General features: G+C 61.2%; 2 protein-coding genes across 2 annotated transcripts in view; both read left to right on the forward strand.

Moving 5' to 3' along the window:
* Window positions 1-3,871, forward strand: part of LOC108543361 (disintegrin and metalloproteinase domain-containing protein 8-like) — an 8,678-nt gene extending 4,807 nt beyond the window's left edge. Inside the window, exons 5-16 of the mRNA XM_017893793.1 lie at window positions 348-424; window positions 550-628; window positions 741-817; window positions 1,090-1,329; window positions 1,564-1,626; window positions 1,717-1,785; window positions 2,012-2,181; window positions 2,301-2,382; window positions 2,621-2,769; window positions 2,868-3,124; window positions 3,583-3,718; window positions 3,793-3,871. Coding sequence (XP_017749282.1) covers window positions 348-424; window positions 550-628; window positions 741-817; window positions 1,090-1,329; window positions 1,564-1,626; window positions 1,717-1,785; window positions 2,012-2,181; window positions 2,301-2,382; window positions 2,621-2,769; window positions 2,868-3,124; window positions 3,583-3,718; window positions 3,793-3,871 — 1,478 coding nt within the window. The remainder of the gene's footprint in view (window positions 1-347; window positions 425-549; window positions 629-740; window positions 818-1,089; window positions 1,330-1,563; window positions 1,627-1,716; window positions 1,786-2,011; window positions 2,182-2,300; window positions 2,383-2,620; window positions 2,770-2,867; window positions 3,125-3,582; window positions 3,719-3,792) is intronic.
* A 1,287-nt stretch (window positions 3,872-5,158) lies between these two features.
* Window positions 5,159-11,691, forward strand: LOC108543401 (disintegrin and metalloproteinase domain-containing protein 8-like). Its single transcript, XM_017893869.1, has 6 exons — window positions 5,159-5,206; window positions 5,843-5,954; window positions 6,624-6,813; window positions 7,299-7,364; window positions 10,341-10,418; window positions 10,877-11,691. Exons 3-6 carry the CDS (start codon window positions 6,688-6,690, stop codon window positions 10,952-10,954), a joined length of 348 nt encoding a protein of 115 aa, XP_017749358.1. The 5' UTR covers window positions 5,159-5,206; window positions 5,843-5,954; window positions 6,624-6,687; the 3' UTR covers window positions 10,955-11,691.
* The last annotated feature ends 12,295 nt before the right edge of the window (window positions 11,692-23,986 follow it).

Below are 23,986 nucleotides of genomic sequence, written 5' to 3' on the forward strand. Positions count from 1 at the left end.
GGCTGAGGCTGTGTCTCCCCCACCTTATGCTTTCTTGGGGAAGGGGCATTGTTACCCATGTGTGGTCAGATGGGGAAACTGAGGCCTGGGAGGACCGAGGAGCACTGTGTCCTTCCTATCCACCCAAGTGCTGGGCTCTGCTGGTCCCCTCCAGCACAGCCCCACCCCCACCCCCCACCTTCCACCCTCTACCCTGCCTGAGGCTGTGGACCCTCAAGGACGGAGCCTTGGCCTGGGGCTGGAGGCCGGCACCCCTTCCCCATCAGCTGAGCTTCTCTGGCCCCCAGGATTGAGGTGGGCGCAGCCCGGGCAGGCTGCTCACCCGGGACCCTTCCCTCCTCGCTCAGAGCCTGTACCCAGAGAGGGTGAGCTATGTCCTTGGGGCCACAGGGCACAACTTCACTCTGCACCTTCGGAAGAACAGGTGAGTGGGTCTCAGGTCACCCCTCTGCTGGGCCTGGCTCCAGCACACTGGTGTTCTCGGCATCCAGCCTCTGGGCTAGCCTCTGTACTGAGGGGGCCGAGGCAACCACAGCACTTCTTTTTCAGGGACCTGCTGGGCTCCAGCTACACGGAGACCTACACGGCTGCCAATGGGTCCGAGGTGACGGAGCAGCTGCGCGGGCAGGTGTGGGTCGGTCGAAGCAGCTGGGCGGGCAGAGATGGGTTGGGCGGCCCTCCCCGAGCCTGTGGGGCTGTGGGGGCACAGCCTGTGGACCCCTCTCCTGCTTCCCCTGCAGGACCACTGCTTCTACCAGGGCCATGTGGAGGGGCACCCGGACTCAGCCGCCAGCCTCAGCACCTGTGCCGGCCTCAGGTGGGTGCAGCGGACGAACACCAGGGTTCCCGCAGGTGGAGAGGAAGGCCTAAGCCTGGGGCGGGGGGTGGGGAAGGGAGGCGGGGAGGGTGCCTCCTTCTCGCACTCAGGCCTTTGCTGTGGCACAGAGGGGTCTGCTCAGGGGACCCTGCCAAGCCCAAGAGGCTCACCCTCCTGTACCCTGGGGCCTGAAGTCACCTGTCGGGGGCTGCGGGTGGCAGGGTAGGGGGAGCCGTGGGCAACAAACTAGAGCCTCTGGTCCTTCCGGGCAGGACCAGGCCACTCTGAAGCCCACGGCACACCCGGCTCCCGCTCCCCTCAGGGGTTTCTTCCAGGTGGGCTCAGACCTGCGCCTGATCGAGCCCCTGGATGAAGGTGGAGAGGGTGGGCGGCACGCCGTGTACCAGGCCGAGCACCTCCTGCAGACAGCTGGGACCTGCGGGGTCAGTGACGACAGCCTGGGCAGCCTCCTGGGGCCCCGGACGGCAGCCGTCTTCAGGCCTCAGCCCGGGGTGAGCACCCTTGTCTCCCGTGTTTGGCTGGTCCTGCCGGTGTCCGCTTGACTGACCTGTGAGTCTCCCTGCCTCCCCATGCACTGGGTGCTGCCCACCGTCTGCAGCCTGGAGCAGGCCTGGCCACACTCCCCCAGCACTGGGCAGAGGCTGGACAGTGGCCCCGGGTCCCTGAGGGAGGGTCCAGGCCCTGGGGCTGGGAAGGCTGACTGTCTTCTTGTGGCTGTTCCCAAGGGCTCTCTGCCGTCCCGAGAGACACGCTATGTGGAGCTCTATGTGGTCGCGGACAATGCAGAGGTGCGCTGGGGGCGGGGAAGGTGGGAGAGCGGCCGGCGGAGGGTGGATGGGGGGTGTGTGGGCTCCAGCCTGAGGGTCTCGTGTCCCCAGTTCCAGATGTTGGGGAGTGAAGCAGCGGTGCGCCGTCGGGTGCTGGAGGTGGTGAACCACGTGGACAAGGTGGGCAGCAGTCCTGGCTGCAGAGGTGCTGGCTGCAGAGGTGCCGGAGCCCCTGGCGGGAGGTGGGGGAGCTTTGCCACGGGATTCGTTCCACCTGCTCTGCCTCTGCCCCGCACCTGTGCCTGGCCCCACCTCACAGCGGGACAGGTGCAGCCTCCGCCACCCACCCTCCCTGCTGCACCTTCCGCCACCCTGCCTGACCCCCAGGACTCCCCCATCTCTCCAGCTATATCAGAAACTCAACTTCCGTGTGGTCCTGGTGGGCCTGGAGATTTGGAATCGTCAGGACAAGTTCCACGTCAGCCCCCACCCCAATGTCACACTGGAGAACCTCCTGGCCTGGCAGGCGCGGCGGCTGACACAGCGGCACCTGCAGGACAACGTGCAGCTCATCACGTGAGCTGGCGGAGTGGGCAGGGTGGGGAGGGCTGGGGAGGGAGGGTGGACAGGGTTGGGGTGGGAGGGAAGTGGGGAGGGAGCCATGTCCAGGGCATCTGTGTCACTCCCACTTCCAGGGGTGTCGACTTCACTGGGACCACCGTGGGGCTTGCCAGGGTGTCTGCCATGTGCTCCCACAGCTCAGGGGCTGTGAACCAGGTGAGGGGGCTCTTGCCCAGGTTTGCCAGGCCGAGGCCAGAGCTGGCTAGGGGAGGGGAAGCCTCGGTTCAGGTCTCTGGAGCAGGCCACTTTCCCTCAGGCCAGGTTTAATGCCTGATTTTATGTTTTAAGGTGGTGTTGGCGGGAAGCTGTGCCAAGTCCTGGGCCCTGGTGGGGTGAGGGTGGCAGGTGTGGGGAGTTGGCCACATGGTTCCTGAGAGCACAGACCCGCCCGCAGGACCACAGCAAGAACCCCGTGGGCGTGGCCTGCACCATGGCCCACGAGATGGGCCACAACCTGGGCATGGACCACGACGAGAACGTCCAGGGCTGCCGCTGCCGGGAACGCTCCGAGGCCGGCCGCTGCATCATGGCGGGCAGCATTGGGTGAGGCGGCCGGGCCCTGCGGAGCCAGGGTATGCTGGAGGTGCAAGGTGGGTGGGGAAGGGGCCAGGCCGCCTCCCTGACGGGGCGCTCCCCACCAGCTCCACGTTCCCCAGGATGTTCAGTGACTGCAGCCAGGCCTACCTGGAGGGCTTTTTGGAGCAGCCACAGTCGGCCTGCCTCGCCAACGCCCCTGACCTCAGCCACCTGGTGGGCGGCCCTGTGTGCGGGAACCTGTTTGTAGAACGTGGGGAACAGTGCGATTGCGGCCCCCCCGAGGTGCGTCCACACCCTGTACCTGCTCCTGTCAGCATGGGGTGCCACGACTTCTGTCCCTTCAGGTCAGGGCCACCATCAGGTCAGGAGCCCACACTGACAAACATGTGGAACTTGGGGCCTCCACTGGTGTCCAAAGTGGCTCACCAGGGACGGGAGTGGCTGCAGAGCACCCAGTGGTCCCAGGCGGGAGGCGCCGCGTCCCACCCTGGGAGCCTGTCCCGGCCCAGTGGCAGCCTGCCAGGCCATTTGCCGTCAGCCCAGGGACTGCGAACCGCTGCTAGGCAACTCACCCACCCTGCCAGCTGGCTGAGGGGGCCAGTGTGCACACCGGTACCTGACTGCCAGGAGTGCGGGGTGAGTGCAGCCCTCCACACCAGGACCCCAGAGCCCATGGCTGGCGGTGGAGGGACCCTGGGGCGCCAGGGACAGGCAGCTCTGCTGGCCTGTCCCCCGTGGTGAGCTCGTTTCTCTGATTGGGCAGGTGACAGCAGCCTGTGAGCCCTGCCGTCCCAAGAGCGCCCCCCTGTGACCTTGAAGAGTTCGTGACGGCCCACCCTGAGTGCCCAGAGACGCCTTCAGGAGACACGGCACACCCTGCTCTCGGGGGCTACTGCTACAACCGGGACTGCCCCACACTGGCCGCAGCAGTGGCCCAGGCCTTCGCTGGGGCCAGGTGATAGGCACAGAGCTGACCTTGGAGGGTGGGCTACAGGCTTTGCCGGGCTAACCCACTCCTGGTCCCCGCAGGTGGGCGGGCTTGCCCGAGGAGTCTGCTCTCTTAATCGACCATCTACCAGGCCGCGACTGCCCGGAACCAGCCGTATAGGTGAGCTTCTTGAGGACCAGAATTCCCATGGGCCCCCAGGACATGTGGTGTTGCCACAGTAGGGTCACTGCCAGAAGGCCTCGCACAAAAGGAGTCCTGTTCCCTGAAGGGTCTGCCCTGGCCGTGGACCCAGGCTCAGCACACTGTGTTGTGGGAGGGGACGTGGTCACTGTGGGCAGCCTCTGTGGTTCCTGGGCCCCACCAGCATGGGCTGGGCAAGCTGGCCCCACAACATGCTCCGTCCACAGCGCTCCATGTGTGGCGCTTCTGCAGTGCAAGGGCGGGCAGGATCCCAGGGCCGCACCAGCTGCATCCCTGGAACATGTGTCATGCGCTCACCCACAGAGGATGGCACCTCCGTATGAGCTCAGTGCCGGAGGGCACCCGGGTGTCGGACCGAGAAGGTAAGTCCTCGCTCAGAGGCCGTGCCACCTCCGGGCATCCTGGCATGTACACCTGCAGATGCGTTTCTCGGTTGGCAGCTGCTTAGCTGTGGGAACAGAGTTCTCTCAGCGGCTTCCTAGTAGGCAGACTGGAAAGGTTGCTGGGGGATGCGGGAGAGACAGCTTCTCAGTTCATCCCGTGATGGCTCCATCGCCGGCTGCCACGTGCCCCAAGGAGGGGGCTTTCCTAAGGGTCTAGGGGTAGGCAGCCGGCGTGGGAAGACCAGCCACCCCTGGACGTGGGGACACAGCCCACCCTAGCTACCCCCGCGGTTTCAACGCGGCACCCTGCGCGGGGGTCCACACGCGGACACCCTGAGAGACGCCCTTCTACCCCGCAGGTTTGCTGGAAAGGAGTTGCCAGGACTTACCACGTTTACAGTCCCAGAACTGTCCGCCCAGTGCCACAACCACGGGGTAATGGTGGGTCTCTCGGCCGAAGGCGCCCCTAGACAGAGGCTGACCACTCATGAGGGAGCCCAGCCTGCTGGGGCCAGCTCTGGACATGGGCAGCCTGAGGCTGGGGGGCGCCCAGTGGTGTCCACCTATCCACTGGGGGTCTCAGTGGAGCCCATCGTCAGGGCTGAGAGCCTGGCTGGTGGCCCTCCTGTGGATGGAACCTCGCGTGGTCCACCCCGGGCAGTGGGCAGGGGCTACTCTGGAAGAAGGCCTCCGCCATTGGCGACACCCCGGGGGTCGACCTCAGGGGTGAGTCTGGCCGGGGCCCTCAATGCTGGAGGCGCGCCACACAAGCCCACTTGGGGTCCACGCCCGGGATTGGCGCTGAGCCCAAGCCGTCCCACAGGTGTGCAACCCAAGCAGGAGTGCCACTGCCACGCGGCGCTGGGCCCTCCCTACGTGCGCGAAGCTGCCTGACTGAAGGTGCACGCAGGTGGGCTTCCCTGGCCAGCGTGGGTAAGGGCTGGGGTCCGGCTCAGAAGGGCCGAATGGGCGCCCAGAGCAGAAGCCGCAAGGCCCGGGACTGGTGGCATTCACAGTGCCCGTTTGCTACCACATCGACCGCACCAGGTATAAAGCGACAAAGAGCACAGGTATAGGGGCGAGCCTAGTATGCCCCAGCGCCGATGTGAGGGGGGGAGAGCCCTGTCCCAGAGTGGGGGCAGTGGCCGCGGGCAGGGCAGTGGTGAGCTGAGGCTCCAGTGTCCTACAAGCCTGTGTACTTCCCAGCCTCCGCAGCCCGCGGCTGAGGCCACCCAGCATTTCCTCCTGAGTCACAGTTTTTGCACTGAGCACACGCAAAAAGACCAGCGGTGGGCTATCCAGAGCATCAGGCCAATCAAAGGCCACAGCTGTGCCCACAGCCTGTGGCCCAGGGTCACAACTGCAAAGAACTTCCCGACCCATCACTGGAGAGCTGGGAGTCCCAGTGTAAGCTACCTGGGTCCTCCCTGAGGGGTCCAGCAAGGGCACAGCTATGGGTTGCTGAGAAAGGCTGTGTCTCTGGGAACCTCCCGACCCTGCCTGGGTCGTGGGCTGCCTGCCTGAAGTGGGGCCGTGTGTCCCACAGCATCCGGGAGCCTCCCTGTCATCGTGGTGGTGGTTCTGGTGCTCCTGGCAGTTGTGGTCACCCTGGCAGGCATCCTCATCTACCGCAAAGCCTGGAGCCGCATCCTGAGCAGGTGAGGGTGGCGGGGACCGTGACGGAGGGTGGCAGGGGCCATGACAGAGGGTGGCAGGGGCTGTGACGGAGGGTGGTAAGTGCTTCCCATGCTCGGCTGCAGGGAAATGTCCCTGCTGCTGGAGGAAGGGCACCCAGCATGGGCCCACGGTGGGCGGCACGGATCCCGGGCTCCTCCATGCCCCGACGTCGTGACGTCCCCCAGCCTGAGCCGAGTTTGAAGGGCCTTCCTGGCTCCACTGGGCCGGTGCTGCTCTGGACTCTGCCATCCCCCGAGGCTAGGGCAGGGGATGGTTTTGGTGGCAGGTTGGGCTTGGAGCAAATCCAGAGAGGCCCGGTGGGGCCCCCACACCCTAGCCCAGCCCCATGAGCACCCCGCCAGTTTCCTGCTGAGCCCCACGCAGCAGGAGACCCCCATGGTGCAGGACACACTGGCCCCACAGCCTGCAAGCATCTCCCGCCCACCTGACTGGGGCCCCCAGGACATGGAGGGGTGTCCCTGCACCTTCAGGGTCCACCCCATCTCCTGGGCCTGTCTGTCTGTCATGGCTGCGACCTCTCACCCTACAGCCTCTCAGGGGTCTGCTGGAGCTGGGAGGGACAGACTCGGGGTGTGGTGCTGGGGCCCCGTGGCTGGACACTGACCACGTGCCCTGTGCTTCCTCCCCAGGAACGCGACTCCCAAGACCACCACGGGGCTCTCCAACCCCCTGTTTCACCAGGCTGCCAGCCGCATGCCAGCCAAGCAGGGGCCTCTGGCCCCAACCAGGGGCCCCCAAGAGCTGGTCCGCACCACCCACGCAGGCCAGCCCGCCAGACACCCGGCCTCCTCGGTGGCTCTGAAGAGGCCACCCCCTGCTGTAAGCACCACCCCTGGCGGGTTTGTGAGGCTGAAAGCAGTGTCCAGGCCCCGTCCTGTGACCCCAAGTGCAGCCCGAGGCCAGCAGAGCCCTTTCATTAACTTCACACATGGGCTGGCAGTGGCCCCGAGGCCCAGAGCAGCTGCTGTGGTCATCCTGCTGGGAACACTGAGGCTTTGGGAGTGGGTGCTTCCTGGACCCCTTTGAGCCATGACAGAATCTGAGCTTGAACTTAAACTTGGGGCTCGGAGGCCAGGGAAGCTTCCTGGACTCAACAGAGCCCATCTGAGGACAGTGTCGACAGGCAAATGCTCTCCGGCCCGCAGCTCGAGATCACACCGCTGGGGGAGGAATGGGGTGGGGCTGCACAGACCCCTCCAGCACACATGAGAGGCAGGAACCTCGGATCCTGGAGCTGGGGGTGCTGGAGGGGCACGGGGTGGGGTCCCAACTCTGACCCAGGCTCTCGGCCCTATCTCCTCCAGCCTCCGGTCACCGTGTCCAGGCCACCCTTCCCAGTTCCTGTCTATGCCCAGCAGGCACCAAAGCAGGTAAGCTGTGGTGATTGGGCAGCCAAGCCATGTGAGGGTGTCCAGGCCTTCCTGATGGGATTGGGGTCTGTGCACTGCACCGGGGGCCAGGGATCCCCAGGTGGCCCCCGCTGTACACGGAAGGCTGGTTAACCCAGCCTCATGAGGACATCAGACTGAAAGGCAGGTCAGCAAGGCCACGGGAAGGCAGGAGCTCAGTCCTGCCCTGCTTTGGGGTGATTTGGGGGTCCTAGGAACTCAGACCTGCTCCGCCCACCAAGCCCCTCCCAGAGCTGAAGCCCTGGCGGAGCAGAGGATGCCCTGGGGCCCTGCAGCACAGACGGGTGGGTGGGGCTCAGGGCAGGGACACGTTGCCACGCTTCCCTTGGGTCTGGGGACTTTGGGGGTTTTGAAAAGATCTCTCAAAACCTGAATCACTGGAGCCCTGGCATGCTGAGGGTTAACTCCCAGGCCTCCACATCCCCCCGGGGTTGGGGTCCTGCCCTGTGCCCTGGCTCCCACCTCTGGGCTAACCTTTGAGCCCTTTTTGGATCCCGTGGGGACAGCTCATTGGCCTCAGCTCTGGGGAACCGCTCTGGCGGCGGGCGGAGAAGGGCCTCGAGCTCCCTTCCTGGGGCCACGGACTCAGCTAGGGCAGCAGAGAGGACCCGGCTTTCTCTCTGGGGCCTGGCACAGGGCCCCAGTGGTGCCATCGAGGCCCACCTGGCATTGCTGGACATTGTGAGCAGCCTCTGTCCTCAGAGAGGGCAGGACGGTGGCGAGCAGGCTGGGGCTGGGGTGGCGCCTGTGTGAAGAGACCCCACGGTGCATCTCCGGGGACCTCCTCCACAGAGGTTCGTGGTCAGCCCCAGGACTGGGCTGTGCAGGGAAGACCTGGGACAGGAGAGCCCTTGCCCTCTGGGTAGAGGCTTTTATTGGTTAACATTTAATTTTGAACAAATTTTAGACTTACAGAAAAGTTGCAAAAATAGCCTAGAGAATCCTGCATGCCCTTCACCTGGCCTGCTCCCGGGTCAGCGCCCATGTGACCACAGTGTGTATGCAAAGCCGAGGTGCCACGTCACCCGTGCGACACACTTGGTACCACCCGCTCCCTCTGGACGCCCTTCTCTGGCCACAGGCCCCCCAGGCACTCAGCCCCCGGCCCCTCTGCCTGTCCTCAGCTTGCACTTTGGAAGTGTAGCCAGCAGTGTTTTCAGGGTCCCTCAGCTTCGGTTTGTCCCGTTCTTTCCTTGTGTGGATGAGGGCCGTGCACTGTTGGCAGGGGCAGCACTGGTCACATCCTTCCCAGGACACAGCCCAGGCCTGGCCCCACATGCAGCTTCAGTCACGGATGATGTTGACAGGGTGCCTGGTTGGAACAGCGTCCACAGATTTTTCCTTAGAAATCCCCCGTCTTCTTTTTATGGTTAGCAGATGCCTCGGGGAGATACCTTGAGACTCTTTGAACCTTAAACTTGGACCCACTAGTTTTGGCATCCATTGGTGAACATTGGCTGCAACAGTTGTTCTGTGCAGTTTGCGTAATAGTGATTTTCTTTTTTTTCTTTTTTTTTTTTATTTGAGACGGAGTGTCGCTCTGTCACCCAGGCTGGAGTGCAGTGGTACAATCTCAGCTCACTGCAAGCTCCGTCTCAGGTTCACACCATTCTCCTGCCTCAGCCTCGCAATGTAGCTGAGACTACAGGCACCTGCCACCATGCCCAGCTAAATTTTTGTATTTTTTTTTTTTTTTTTTTTTTTTTTTTTTAGTAGAGACGGGGTTTCAGTGTGTTAGCCAAGATAGTCTTGATCTCCCGATCTCGTCATCTGCCTGCCTTGGCCTCCCAGAGTGCTGGGGTTACAGACGTGAGCCACTGCGCCCAGCCCTAATAGTAATTTTCTATTTCTCTCCTTCCTTTTAACTTTTATTTGAACTAACTTCAGACTTACACGTGAGTTGCAGAAATAGTCCTAGAAGGGGTCTGGACAGGCAAAACGGGGGCCTGGAGGGGGCAGAGAAATTTCTGGCCAAGGAAGTGATGGTCACCAGGCGTGGTGGGAGATGGGGCAGAGGCTGCAGCGGGAACCAGGCGTGGCAGGAGATGGGGCAGAGGCTACAGCAAAACTATGCAGGAGGGAAGTCACTCACTCTTCACTCGCCCCAGCCTCCCTTGGCTGCTCAGTGGGGTCCTTTGGAAACTGCTGAAAATTGCAAATGCTCAGCCCACCCAGGCTCCGTGTGACGCAGCCAGGAGTGAGCTCCACAGCTCTGTGTGGTGGACTTCCAGCCTCCCTACCCTGGGAAAGCTGACATGCAAAGAAACACGTGTTTCAGTAGTTAATTATTGGCCTTTGAGCTTCCAAAACCCCACATTCTGGCAATTTAAGAGCTCTTCAGGCCAGGCGCATTGGCTCACGCCTGTAATCCCAGCACTTTGGGAGGCTGGGGCGGCAGGATCACTTGAGCCCAGGAGTTCAAGACCAGCCTGGGCAACATAGAGACCCCATCTCTACAAAAAATAAAAAATTAGCTGGATGTGGTGGCTTGTGCCTGTAGTCCCAGCTACTCAGGAGGCTGAGGCAGGAAGATTGCTTGAACCCAGGAAGAGAGGCTGCAGTAAGCAAAAATCATGCCACTGCACTCCAGCCTGGGTGACAGAGGGAGACCCTGACTCAAAAAAAAAAAAAAAAAAAGGAAAATATTCTTCAAAGATAATATGAGGGTTGGGTAGGGGATGTGGAAGGTGTGGCCGGAGCTGGACTGGGCAGATGGGCCCAGGATGGCGTTTTGCCACTGATGGGCTTTATTCTGTAGGCAGCGGCAGCCAGGAGGGATTTTCTGTAGCAAGCTCAGTGTGGGTGGAGCCTGCAGGCCCCTGGGGGGCAGAGCGAGGCCCATGGGGACCTCCATTCCGGGTCTAGGGAAGGTGATGTCCAGGTTAGGGCTGGGACTGCCTGGGGCACCCATGTCAGCTGTGTCTGTTTCCCTCCCAGGTCATCAAGCCGACATTCGCGCCCCCAGCACCCCCAGTCAAACCTGGGGCTGGTGCGACCAAGCCTGGTCCAGCTGAGGTGAGGCCCCGGCACACACCAGGCGGAGTCCACTGTGCGACGGATGGCATGGCCTCCCCACAGGGCTGCTGGTGGCACTGCTCTGGAGGGGCGGGGTTTTTTCCTCATTATCTGTGGGTAAACTTGGTGACTGTCTGAAAGAAAAGGGAAAGGCATCGGCGGTGGGTGTACTGTGACGTCTGTGCTGCGATCAGGGGGCTTCTTAGCAGACGCTGACCCCAGCTGTCAAGGTGGCTGACTTTCCCCCAGCGACCGCAGGGAAGGACGTCTGTCCCTCTGTGCGCCGTATATACTGCGGCTGCCACAGTTGCCATGGTGTGGATGGGCCATGTTGTTGGTAGATGAACCAAGAATCCACATTTTAAGAAATGTTAAAGGAAGTAAAATTTAGTTGTACCCTTTATATGCCTTTTATAGCAGGTAGTTTTTCAACACCATTTATCTTTTCCTCCTTCCAGAGTGCTGTTGGCCCAAAGGTTGCCCTGAAGCCCCCCATCCAGAGGAAGCAAGGGGCCAGAGCTCCCACAGCACCCTAGGGGGGGGCACCTGTGCCCGTGTGGAAATTTGGAGAAGTTGCAGCGGGAAAACCATGCCTTCCAGCATTCCAGGGTCCAGCTAGCGCCGCTCAGCTCCGGACCCTGACTTTTCAGGCTCAGCTGCTGTTCTGACCTCAGGAATGCATCCACCTGAGAGGCTTCTGCTGTCCAGGCCCTCAGCCACTCCCTTGTCCCCGCCTTGGCCATGCGTAGCCCCAGCTGTGCAGGCAGCAGGCTGGGATGAGCTGTGTACCTGTGGGTGCATGCGTGTGTATGAGTCTCCTGGTGGCCACTGGTCTCCCCCTGTGTTCAGGAGGCCACATACACAGCCCCTTCCGGCCACACCTGCCCCAGTTCTGGGGCCTGCTGAGCGGCTGCCCTGGGTACCCAGTTCCAGGCAGCGCAGATGTGGGGTATCCCCAGAAAGACTCCATCCCAGGACCAGGTTCCCCTGGGTGCTCTTCGAGAGGGTGTCAGTGAGTGGACTGCACCCCAAGTGCCCGACTCCAAGTCCCCTGATCTTGGGGCCTGTTTCCCATGGGATTCAAGGGACAGCCCCAGCTTTGTGTGTGTTTAAGCTTCAGAAGCGCCTTTAGGGAAAGGGCTGCTTGGGAGAGTCAGCTGTCTTGTCTGGTTTTCTTGAGACCGCAGATGTGTGTTCAGCAGGGCTGAAAGCTTTTATTCTTTAATAATGAGAAATGTATATTTTACTAATAAATTATTGACCGAGTTCTGTAGATGCTTGTTAGATCAGCGGGTAAGGGTGGTGGGTTTCAGTTCACGAGATACAAGGGTCGGTGCTTTGTAAAATGTTCTCCCTGGATTTCTCAGGCCCTCCCCAGCAGAACTAAGCAGTCCCGCCCCTCCCCTCCCGCGGATCCAGGAACCTGCGCCCCAGGCGACTTCGCTAGGATGAGCGGAGGAGCCTGCCCCGCCCCGCCCCGTCTCCCGGCAACGACCGCGCCCCGCCCATTCCGTCCCGTCTCCCGGCAACGACCGCGCCCCGCCCCATCTCCCGGCAACGACCGCGCCCCGCCCATTCCATCTCGTCTCCCGGCAACGACCGCGCCCCGCCCATTCCGTCCCGTCTCCCGGCAACGACCGCGCCCCGCCCATTCCATCTCGTCTCCCGGCAACGACCGCGCCTCTTCCGGCCCCATCCCGTTGTCCGGGCCGCGTCCCCGCACGTCACCCGCCATGCTGGGCTCGCCGCCAGCCGCCCGCGGCCTCCACGCCTGGCTGAACGCGCTCCCGCTCAGCCACCCACGCGCCGCCTGGCCCGGGACCTCAGCGGCGACGGTGGGCGCGCGTCCGCGAAGTCGTGGAGTCCGTGGGGCCCGGGCGACCTGGGCCTGCGCCCTCGGCCCAGGAGAAGCGGCGAATGGCCCGCGGCGCCCTCCCGACTGCTCGCTGACCCCCCCAGAGTCTGGGGCTGCGAACCCCGCTTCGCCTTTGCTGCATCCAACTCAGCCTTTCGGATCTGTAGGATCCAGGACTCCAGTGTCCGACCACAGGGCAGGGCTCGCAGCCCACACGCGCCGCAGTAGCCAGCCCGATGCCCACGTTCCCTGTGGGTACCCACTGGGAGCGTCCCCTGGTGCCAGGCTGGCGCGCCGGCCTTTGAGGAGGTGGCTTCTGCTCCAGGCACCTGGGCAGCACGTCTGAGTGGGCGCCCACGGGGCGGAGGCTGTTAGACGCATCCGGTGCTGCACCGAGGAGGCCTGACATTGGCCATCGGCGTCCCCCCAGCCCGTGGCCAAGCCCCTACCCCCATGGGTGCTGCCTCCCGGGTGGTTCCTCCGACGAGAGCCCTGAGCTGATAGCGCCCATTCGTCTCGCAGGCCTGCCAAGCCTCCAGCTCCCTTCAGCACGAAGAATGAGAGCGTTCCGGAGGGGACAGGCCACTGTACTTGCAGGGGTGGGTCCCTGTCTCTCAAGCCCTCCAGCCGCCCATACCTCCCTCCCTCCCGGTCTCCCCAGCCTCCGTCGGCAACCCCATTTCCTCCACAGTTGGATTCAAGGCTAGTGTCTGCCCTGTAGTGGGGACCCAGGCGCCAGAGCAGCCAGACCCCAGGGTCCAGCAGCTACTGGAGGACAAGGAGCAGGCGCTGTCCTTTCCGCAGGAGACAGGGTGCAGGCGACCTGGCGCCCTTGTTGCCTGGACACCCTGTGGCTGGGCTGAAGGACCGGGAAACGGAGGGCCTGTGCCGAGCCTTGCAGAGAAGGCATGGCCTTCGTTTTCTCCAGCCCTCCCCAAAATGTAGACATTTGCTGAGTACCTGTGGGCACCAGCTCTTATCACCTGGGGGTGCTGGCTGGCAAGTCTGCTGGCTGCCCTCCAGCCAGAGCCGAACCCCTTCTGGCATCCCCAAATGCACAGAAGACAGCCAGAGAGGCAGGGTCCTGGGCAGCACCTTCCCAGCCAGACTCCACACGAGCACTTAGATATGCAGTGTACACCTGGCCCTCTGCACACACCTGGTTCTCAACAGACACCTGGCTCTCCTTGCACACCTGGCTCTCAGTGCACACGCGGCTCTGCAGTGCACACCTGGTTCTCTCTGGATACCTGGTTCTCAGTGCACACCTCTCAGTGCACACTTGACTCTTCAATGCACACCTGGCTCTCCGTGCACACCTGGTTCTCAGTGCATACCCGACTCTGTGGTGTAAACCAGGCTTGACAGGCTCTGTGGGCCCACGCCTGGCTCTGCAGGTGCACACCTGGCTCTTTGACCAGGGGTCTCCAGTTGTCCTGCGTGCAGGAAGCCCCTTGCCATACCTGCCTCCCCCAGCTCCAGCCATCAGGACCCTTAAGGGATGTTGGATGGGAGCCCTGGCTCCACACAGACGTTCACTCTAGGCCTGCTGGGTAGTGCACGGCCGCATCCAGAAGAATCCCTCTCACCCCAGGCACCTGCCTTGGGCACAGTGGCCACAGGAGAGGGCCGCTGACTGCCTCCTAAACCTTTCCATACTGGAAGCACAGTCCCAGCCAGTCTCCAGCAGCAAACAACGTGACTTCCACTGGATTTGGAAAACCTGAGCTGCCTCAAATGACGTTTCCGGGAAGCCCAGGAGTGACAGCCACATATGGGCAGAGCCGGGTGGCAAGGGGCAGGCCAGCACTCAGTAGACCCAGCCGGACCAGGGCCCTCTTGTGGACCGAACGCCACTCGCTGGTCAGCCCCACAGTGTCCCTTGCTCAGAGACAAACTCCAAAGGGCAGGGTGGTCTCGGCCTTCATGTGAGGAGCACGGCCCCGGGTGCTGGGCCTCTGCCAGAGGACACTGGAGGTGCCTGCTCTTCACAGCCCAGGCCACTCACTGCTCCTGCCGGGGGTCCCTGCTGACTCCTCCAGGGCATCCATCTGACCCTGTGCTGTGCAACAACTAAGCCAGGGCACTCCGTGGAGTTGCCTTAAACTGCAGCCTGAGCTGCTATCCCTCTGGTGTCATAATGCAGCTGTGATTCACACTGCCACACGTGGGCCATGGAAGCCGTGGCTGGGAAGCCAGCAGCTTCACTTCTGGCACCACTTCCTGTCTGTCAGGCTGCGGTCAATCCGAAGCCACAAGATGACATCACTTTCCTGCTTCCTTCGGAAAACAGCTCATCCAGATCTGAGCACCCGCTCAGGAACTGTGAGATACCATTTCCGAGAGCCCCTTTGACCCCGAGACCCCTTGGGCACAGCCTGCACACCTGCCCCACACACTCTGTCCTGCGCCCTGGGCCCCTGTTTTGAGGTGCTGTCCTCCCCGGTGCCCTTGGGCCAAGGGCTCAGTCTCCCTGCGGGGTCTCAGGAAGGAACTTCAGGGCCACAAACCTCAGGAGGGTTTCAAAGCCACCTCCTGAGGGGAAGGCAGCTGAAAGCCACTTCCCCTGAGTCAGAAGGCAAGGCCCCTCCCCTGCATGGACGGTCACTGCGCGGCCCCCTCCACCCAGTGTCCCTGCAGTGCATAGGCTGAGAGGGCGGCTTCCCAAAGACTGGCCTGGTCAGGTGTGGGCAGCTACTCGAGGCCGCTCTGTTCCCAGAGCCCTTCAGGAAGCCAGGCCAGGGCTTCCTCTATTAAGGGGCCATTCCCAGGGGAGCAGCCCCTCCGTGCCAGGGGCTGGGGAGGGGCCACGGTGGGTGCCAGCCCCCAGGGTCCACCACTTCCCCACTGTCAGGGGGACTCTTGGTCCTGGATCTGGAGTCCGGGTCATGCTGGGTCATGACGGTGGCGGCTCAAGCAGTGCTCCTGGAATCAGGAGCAGGGAGACTCAGGTTTCCGAGTCACTGCAGTGACCCCTCAGAGACAGGGCTCCCACAGCACAGGTTTCAGCAGGTCCTGCAGCTGGGGCTGGGCAGGAAGTGCTGGGGAAGGGCCTGGCCGAGAAGCCCGAGCCAGCCCAGGCCCAGGCAATTTCCGTCGGGAGCTGTGGCAGCGCCAGACCCCGCTCTGCTACCCCGGGTGGTGACAGCACAGGCCACCGCTCAGCTCCAGGTGCCCCCACACGCTCATGCACACACAAACAGGGCTGCCTGCCACCTGCGAGGAGCCTGCTCTCTCCGGGCACCCAGAAGCAGGCGCCAGGCCAGAGACACACCACAGTCAGAAAGGCAGGTATCAGGAGCCAGCAGGTGCTTGGTGCCTGGAGGCCACACCCCAGACACCCACAGGCAGGGCCGGCTCACCCTCCAGAAGACAGGAGGCCCTCGGCAGGGTTCCCGGGGTGACCAGGGCCCTGGCGGCATGAAGCTGGTGGAGCGTGTTGAAGCCAGGAACCCTCTCAAGGGAGTGTGGATTCCATCCTGGCTGGAGGAGAGGTTGTCAGGGCAGGGCTGGCCCTTGGGAGGCGCCACAACCCCTGTGCAGGGTACCCCAGCTGGGGAGAAGCCACCAGGCCACGCTGGAGTGGGAGCCAGGACCTCAGCGCCAGGTCCCCGCAGCATGTGCTGTGCCCACCCCCGTAGGGTGCTGAATCCTGGCCCTCCGAGCTCTGGGTGAGTGGTGGGCAGGCGCTGCTTCTCTCCGTCCTCACCCGGCCTTGCCCTCGGCCAGCAAAGACCCCAGAGGAGAATGAGACCCTTGGGAGCTCCCTGGAATCAGGGGTTCTGGGCACTTGTGCTGGAACCTTGGGCGGCCAAGACGCCGCTTGACTTCCGAGTCCCGTCCTCCAGCGCCTGCACCTGGTCCTCTCCCTGCCCACGCGGCCGGCTAGAAAGCACGCGCCCTCCAGTGGGAAGGAGAGCAAGGAGTAAAACGTCCCGCCAGGGAGTGGGGAATGTCAGGAAATTAGGAGGAATGTCCGGGCGGCCACAGGGATGTAGGAGCACAGGCCCCAGGGTGGGGGGTGGGAAGCCGTGAGGGGTCCGGAGGGAGCAGGGCAGGTGGAGAGCAGCTTTCCCAGGTGGAACTGGCAGGAAAATCCGAGGCCTCCCAGAGGGAGCGCGGTTTTAGAATTCCAGGACTCGGGAGGAAACGGCAGGATGAGGGCTCCCTTCGGGGGCAGTCAGCATGTTTCCCAGTGGGAAGGTGGATGTGGGTGCCCCTCACATCACCTGGCGTTTATTTTTGCACGTGTGAAATGTAACAACAATTTTAAAGGGAAAACACCTTAGGGTGCACACACGTTGTAAAAATGGGAACGGATGGTCCGAACTCGCTGCTGAATGATGTGCTGTCATGAAATTTACTTCAAAAACTTTCCCTCACACAAAGTACGATCTTGGGTAGATGAAGGAGAAAAAAAGTAAAAATGAATTTTAAAATCTATTAAAGCTTTTTTTTTTGTTTTTTGAGACAGAGTCTCGCTCTGTATTTAGTCACCCAGGCTGGAGTGAGTGGCGCGATCTCAGCTCACTGCAAGCGCCGCCTCCCGGGTTCACGCCATTCTCCTGCCTCAGCCTCCCGAGTAGCTGGGACTACAGGCGCCACCACCTTGCCCGGCTAGTTTTTGTATTTTAGTAGAGACGGGGTTTCCCCGTGTTGGCCAGGATGGTCTCAAACTCCTGACCTCAGGTGATCCACCCACCTCAGCCTCCCAAAGTGCTGGGATTACAGGCGTAAGCCACTGTGCCTGGCATAATTCTTTTCATTTTTTGTAGCAATGGGGTCTCACCATGTTGCCCAGGCTGGTCTTGAACTCCTGGGCTCAAGCAATCTTCCTGCCTCAGCCTCCCACAGTGCTGGGATTACAGGAGTGAGCCAGTGTGTCCGGCCACAGAGCTTCTTTAGATCAAGCTGTAAATAACTTCAAATAGTAAATTAGCAGAGCAGAGACAACTGACTGAAATTATTAGCAATGAAAGCACAAAGGAGTAAGCAGGGGAGAGAGGAGCTCGTGTGGAGTCCAGGCTCAGAGCACCCCACAAGTGTGCAGGAACTGGGCTGGACAGGACCTGGCATGATCCACAGTGACTGCTTTTGGTGGCAAAGCTTTCTTTTCTGCAGTGCTGACAATTCTCCGTCATAACAATGTATCGTTTTACAAGCAGGAATAAGTGGAAACGATGGCTGTTTAAAGTTTGCTGGAGAGAGGCGGAGGCAAAGCTCTGCTATTCCTTCTGCCCGTATTTCTGGAGCCTGTTTACAGTTGTATCCTCGCCTCTCACAGACTCTGAGAAGGACAGATATGTTTAAAGTATAGATATAACTTCCTTGAAGAACCACTGAAGGCTGAGCGCGGCGGCTGACGCCTGTAAGCACTTTGAGAGGCCGAGGCGGGCGGATGACCTGAGCTCAGGAGTTCAAGACCAGCCTGGGCAACATAGCAAAATCCCGTCTCTACAAAAATTACAAAAATTGGCCTGGCATGGCGCCTGTAGTCCCACCTACTTGGGAGGCTGAGGTGGGAGGATCGCTGGAGCCTGGGAGGTTGAGGTTGCAGTGAGTCGAGACTGCACCACTGTAGTCCAGCCTAGGCCACAGACCCTGAAATAAAGAAAAGCTGTGGACGTGGCTGAATCGTGTGCACTGCTGACCCCCCCAGCGTGACACCCACACCAGGAAAAACAGAACCACCTGACCAGGGACGGTTGACGGGGGTGTCCAGAGGCCAGAGAGCCCTGGCAGGGTGGCCCCCACCCCATCTGTCCCTGGGGCCTTTGTCTCCTTCTGTGCCGAACTCCACCCTCTAGCAGCTCCCCGTGGCTGCCCAAGCAGGGGTGGCGGGGTGTCAAGGAGGGTGGGCGGCGGGACCACGGGGCAGAGGGGCTGTGCATCCTGGGATCCTGGGCAGTCCCACCCTCGCCCTGGGTGGCCACCAAGCAGTGCCGGCAGCTGGACCTGGGTGCAGGGTGTGGAGCCAAGTTCACCTGCCTTCTTGTAGCTCCCAGAGGAACACACAGACACCCAACCGAGGCCAAGAACACACAGAGACCCAACTGAGGCCAGCCTAACTGGGGCTGCTGAGGGTCGGCCCCGGCGTTGGCTCAGGGCACCCAGGACCCAAGGAGGCTGAGCAGGGGCCGCAGCCGCTAAGCGGGGGTTGGAGGTGGAAGGGCCCTCCTCAGCCTGGGGGAGCTCAGCCCTGTCCTCAGTGAGAAAGGCCCCCGGGCCCCAGGAGTGGACGGCAGTGACCGCACAGGGGCCTGAGACCCGGGGCTAGGACCTGGGCTGAGTGTGGGGTCCAGACCCAGGTGGTAGAGAAAGGGGTGGGCTCTGCAAGTGAGTGTGTGCATGTAGTATGCTGTGTGGGGGTGTGTGTGTGTGTAGTGCTGTACACATCATGTTATGTGTATATGTGTGTGGTGTGTACATGTGTGGTGTGTGTGTGTTGGGTGGTACGTGTGCACGTGAGACAGAGGGGGTCCAGCCCGGTGGCCCCAGCTCCTCGCCAGGTGCTCCCAGGGAGGGGACAGAGGCTCCTGGACAAGGCGGCTTTGGCCCCTTCCGCCTGCTGTGGCCTTGGGGGGCAGAGGAAAGTTCTCATGCCCAGCGAGTCCTCCTGATATGTGGGTGTGCACAGGAGAGGAGAAAGAAAATATCAAGAAGCCGTGATTATCTCCTCTGAGGGAGTCACAGACACGCAGCCTTGAAACGACGGCCCTGAGCTTGGGGCAGGGCTCTCCCAGGGCCAGGGGTTAACTCTTTGCCTCCCTCTCCCACCAGGGGCTGGAGGCTGCCTACGGTGGCTCAGCTGAGCCCCCAGCCCACCAGCCCCTTGAGACCATCCCAGACCCTGCCAGGGACCATGCGGTGATCAGCCTCTGGGCACAGGCCAGGCCCTCCATCTCCCATACAGCCAGCCTGGAGCACAGATCCCAGGGCCTGGCCCCCGAGGGGACATCCCATGGGGGCCCAGGGCCTCAGGAGCCTCAGGGCCCGGTCACTTGGCTGCACTGCCCTCCACACATGATGTGGGGCAACCCCAGCAGGCTTCAGGTCCTCACACTGACCTGGATCCCGGGAGCCCCCTGAAGACAGACGAACTGACCTGGGTTCTTGTCACTGCTCCAAGCACATGTCCTCTCCATAAACTGGGTGTGGGGCCACCAGATGTAGCAAGTAAAAGTTCAGGACACACAGTTAATTCAAATGTTAGCTAAACAATGAAAACTTACAGTGTAAATGCGTCCTAAATATTTCATGGGACATATCTATCCTAAGAAATGGTCCGTGTTCATCCAAGACACAGGTCTGACTCTGTGCCCCATGTTATTCTGGCCGGGGCATCCTGGGGTCAGCTGACCACCGCAGAGCGGGCAACCCCACGGCTCCGCTGCATAGCCCCAAGTTTTATTTCTATTTTATTTATTTTGTGTGGAATGAACAGTCTCAAGTGTACAAGCCCAGGGTTCTGGCAAATGCGTCCGGCATGTAACCGCCTCCTCCTCAGGCCACGGAAACATTCTCCTGGGGGCCCTGTCAGCCCACGTGGTTCGGCCTGCTCTGGGGAGGCCCGAGAACCTGTGTGTCTGCTTCTTTCATGCACAATCGTCACGATTTTTTATCCATTTCTCTGTGGATGAAGGGGACTTGAGGACTTGGAGTGGTTCCTATTTGAAGACCTTCTTCTTCTCTCTTTGGTTTTAATACAGAGTTTCGCTCTTGTTGGCCAGACTGGAGTGCAATGGCATGATCCCAGCTCACCGCAACCTTTGCCTCCCAGTTTCGAGCGATTCTCCTGCCCCAGCCTCCTGAGTAGCTGGGATTACAGGGGCCCACCACCACGCCTGGCTAATTTTGTGTTTTTGGTAGAGGCGGGATTTCTCCATATTGGTCAGGCTGTCAGGCTGGTCTCGAACTCCCAACCTCAGGTGGTCTGCCTGCCTCAGCCTCCCAAAATGCTGGCTGGGATTACAGGCATGAGCCACTGTGCCCAGCCATAATTTTTGTATTTTCAGTAGAGTCGGGATTTCATTATGTTGGCCAGGCTAGTCTGGAGCTCTTGACCTCAGGTGATCCACCCTCCTCAGCCTCCCAGAGTGCTGGAATTACAGGCATGAGCCTCTCCCGGCCTTGTTTTTTTTTTTTTTTTTTTTTTTTTTTTTTTTTTTTTTTTTGAGATAGAGTCTCGCTGTCATACAGGCTGGAGTGCAGTGGCACCATCACAGCTCATGCACCCTCAAACTTCTGGGTCAGGTGATCCTCCTGCTTTAGCATCTCGAGTAGCTGGGACCACAGGTGCATCCACCACACACACCTAGTTTATTTTTAAATTTTTTGTAGAGGCAAGGTCTCACCATGTTTCCCAGGCTGGTCTCAAACTCTTGGGCTCAGTTGATCCTCCTGCCTCGGACTCACAAGGTGTTGGGATTACAGACGTGAGCCACCCACCAAACCTGGCCCAGAACATTCTTACTGTAGTCTTTCTGGGGATGGATGATTTTGCAAATGCTTAGGAGTGGAACTGACAGGTCATACGGTGGACACAGGTTTCATTTGTAAGACTCTGCCCATCTCCCAGGGAACTCTACTATTTCCAGCACCTCCTTTGACAGGTGGGAAACTAAGTCCAGGAGGGGTCAGCTTTGCTCTAGGCCTCGGCTGCTTCTCTAGGGTAGCCACTGACATTGCCCGGCCTGCAACTCAGGGGTCAGTGGGGGTCAGCAAATAACCTGAGGGTCAGCACATAACCCCTGACTCCTGGGACAGTGGCCTTGGGGGCTGGGGGCTGCAGGGCAGGGTCAGGAGCAGAGAGGGACAGGGTGCAGGGAGGAATGGGATGCAGGGCATCATGGGGTGCAAAGCAGGCTGGGGTGCAGGGCGGGACAGGGTGCTAGGCCAGGACAGGGTGCAGGGAGGGTCAGGGTGCGGGGCGGGACAGGGTGCAGGGAGGGATGGGGTGCAGGGTGGGACGGGGTGCAGGGAGGGTCGGGGTGCAGGGAGGGTCGGGGTGCAGGGCAGGCTGGGCTGCAGAGCGGGACAGTGTGGGGTGCAGGGCGGGACAGGGCGGGATGAGGTGCTGGGCTGCTGGGCAGGGTGGGGCCCAGCCTCAGGGTGTGGCCAGTGTAGACTGAGGTCTCCACGTGCCATGCAGGGGGAGCAGGCCACCCTCTTTGGGAACTTCAGCAGGGAGAGTACACCAAGGGTTAACAGTGGGCTGCCTTTGGCCAGAGACAGCTGCAGGGATACCCCCGCCACCCGCCCTCCACCCGGCCCCACAAGGAATGGAATGGAGGGAGTGGAGCCGCCTGAAGGCCACCCGTTATCACCGCCAGCTCTGTGCCAAGCACGTCCGCCAGACCCACAAGATCCTTTCTGTCTCTGGTGGAGGGAGGGAGGGTGGGAGGCCAGTGTGTTTGGTGTGGAGGGGCTGCTGTTGGGGTCTGAGGTGCCCAGGGAGTGTCTGGACCCAGCAGCAGGGCCCCTGCCCGGGAGGCCATCCTGACCCTGCAGATGTGAGAAGGACCAGGACACTGTCCCTGGCTGGTGCTGGCTGGACTGCTGGGGCCTTCTTGGGGTGGGTGGTACAGCAGGAGGCCCTGGGATGGTGGGAAGGATGCCCCGGTTGGGGAGTCCTCTGCTTTCAGGCCTTTCCACCCCCTGCTCCTGCAAAACCCCGGCAGGAGGTCCCCAGGATAGGTGGGAGCCAGGCTGTGTGGCCTCCAGTGGGTGAAGTGGGGCTGCCCCCACGGACCTCGTGCTCCTGCTCAGACTGGGTTTCACTCAAAGCACTGGGGAGCCACAGGGAGCTCGGAACAGGGGCAGGTGTGGGGCGCGCCTGTCCGGAAGCCTGGGGTCCACCTGCGGGTTCTCCCTTGGCCCTCAGGGGTTGGGGTTTACCCTGAGTCCCTCCCTTCACCTCACAGAATCCCCTGAGGGGTCTCAGGACCTTCAGGGCTCATAGCCAGGATGGCCAGGTGGCACTGAAACCTGGTGCCTTGGCAGCCTGCCCCTCTGATCAGTTCCACCCGGTAGCCTGAGCCCAAGACAGCATCCAGCACCTCACTGCCTGGCCACAGCCTTCCGTGGGTCCCTGAGGCCTAGGGGGAAACGAGAGGGGGTCTGGGCCCCTCACAGTTGTCACCCCAGCTCCCAGGCTCCAGCCGATGGGGCAGCAGGAAGACGGGCCCTGGGCTCCTCCACCTGCAGAGGCAGCAGCGGGGCGACCGTCCTCACACCTGTGCGCAAGTCCGACCCTCCGGTTCCTGGATGCCCCTTTAAACCTGTGCGGATGTTTAAAGTGCTTTCTCGTCAGCAGGTGTGGGTTTATAATCCAGAAAAATGTTAGGAAAACAAAGTGAAGAACTGGGCGATGCCCTAGAATAGCCCAGGGCCTCCCTGCTGTCTCCGTCTCTCTGTGTGTGTCTCTCTGTCTCTGTCTCCCTGCCTCCCTGCTGTCTCTGTCTCTCTGTATGTGTCTCTCTGTCTCTGCCTCTCTTTCTCCCCACTCTCTCTGTCTCTCTGTTTGTCTCCTTGTCTCTGTGTCTTTGTCTCTCGGTCTCTGTCTCCCCACTGTCTCTGTTTGTGTCTCTCTCTCTTTGTCTCTCTGTGTCTGTCTCTCTCTGTCTCCCCACTGTCTCTGTCTCTTTGTCTCTTGGTCTCTGTCTCTCCACTGTCTCTGTTTCTGTCCCTCTATGTTTGTGTCTCTCTGTGTGTGTGTTAGTCTGTCTCTGCCTCTGTCTGTGTCTGTCTCTGTCTCTGTGTCTCTCTCTGTGTATGTCGGTCTCTCTGTCTCTGCCTCTGTCTCTCTGTCTCTGTGTCTCTGTGTCTGTCTCTGTCTCTGTGTCTCTCTCTGTGTCTCTGTGTCTGTCTCTGTGTCTCTGTGTGTGTTGGTCTCTCTCTGCCTCTGTCTCTCTGTGTGTGTCTCTCTGCCTCTGTCTCTCTGGCCCTCTATGTCTGTGTCTCTCTCTGGGTCTCTCTCTGGGTCTGCTGGTCTCTCTGCCTCTCTCTCGTTCTCTCTCCTCCTTCCCTCTTGCAGAACCGAGGCCAGGAGCCCAACGTCAGGGTTGGACTGTGTGCTTCCCGGAAGCCCTGCTGGGCAGCTGTAAACGGGGAGGGGTGATGCCAGGTGGAGGCTCAGGATGGGGGGCTCTGCAGGGGCCTTTTGGGCCCAGGCCCCCGAAGTGTGATGCTGGGGCTTTCTGCGTAAGGTTCTAGGTGTCTGGAGGAGTGGGGCCCCCCCCGCTAACGCCCTCAAGGACCCTCCCTCGGATCTGCGGACCTCATGGAGGTGGGGGACCATGGGTGTGTGTGAGTGTGGGTGAGCCTGAGTGTGTGAACTGTGTATGTGTGTGAGTGTGTGTGCGGATGTGAGTGTGCCTGCAGGAGTGAGTGTGGGTGAGCCTGAGTGTGTGAACTGTGTGTGTGTGTGCGGACGTGAGTGTGCCTGCAGGGGTGAGTGTGGGTGAGCCTGAGTGTGTGAACTGTGTATGTGAGTGTGTGTGCGGACGTGAGTGTGCCTGCAGGGGTGAGTGTGGGTGAGCCTGAGTGTGTGAACTGTGTATGTGTGTGAGTGTGTGTGCGGATGGGAGTGTGCCTGCAGGAGTGAGTGTGGTGAGCCTGAGTGTGTGAACTGTGCATGTGAGTGTGTGTGCGGACGTGAGTGTGCCTGCAGGGGTGAGTGTGGGTGAGCCTGAGTGTGTGAACTGTGTATGTG

The sequence above is a fragment of the Rhinopithecus bieti genome, unplaced genomic scaffold (genome assembly GCF_001698545.2).
Source record: "Rhinopithecus bieti isolate Rb0 unplaced genomic scaffold, ASM169854v2 scaffold_24263, whole genome shotgun sequence".
NCBI lineage: Eukaryota > Metazoa > Chordata > Mammalia > Primates > Cercopithecidae > Rhinopithecus > Rhinopithecus bieti.

What these genes read in the sequence shown, in the direction of transcription:
- LOC108543401 (XM_017893869.1), top strand. Translation starts at nt 6,688, where the DNA reads ATGCCAGCCAAGCAGGGGCCTCTGGCCCCAACCAGGGGCCCCCAAGAG. An exon ending in CCCAGCAGGCACCAAAGCAG is followed by an intron (nt 7,365 to 10,340) that starts GTAAGCTGTGGT and finishes TTTCCCTCCCAG; the next exon opens with GTCATCAAGCCGACATTCGC. An exon ending in CCAAGCCTGGTCCAGCTGAG is followed by an intron (nt 10,419 to 10,876) that starts GTGAGGCCCCGG and finishes TCCTCCTTCCAG; the next exon opens with AGTGCTGTTGGCCCAAAGGT.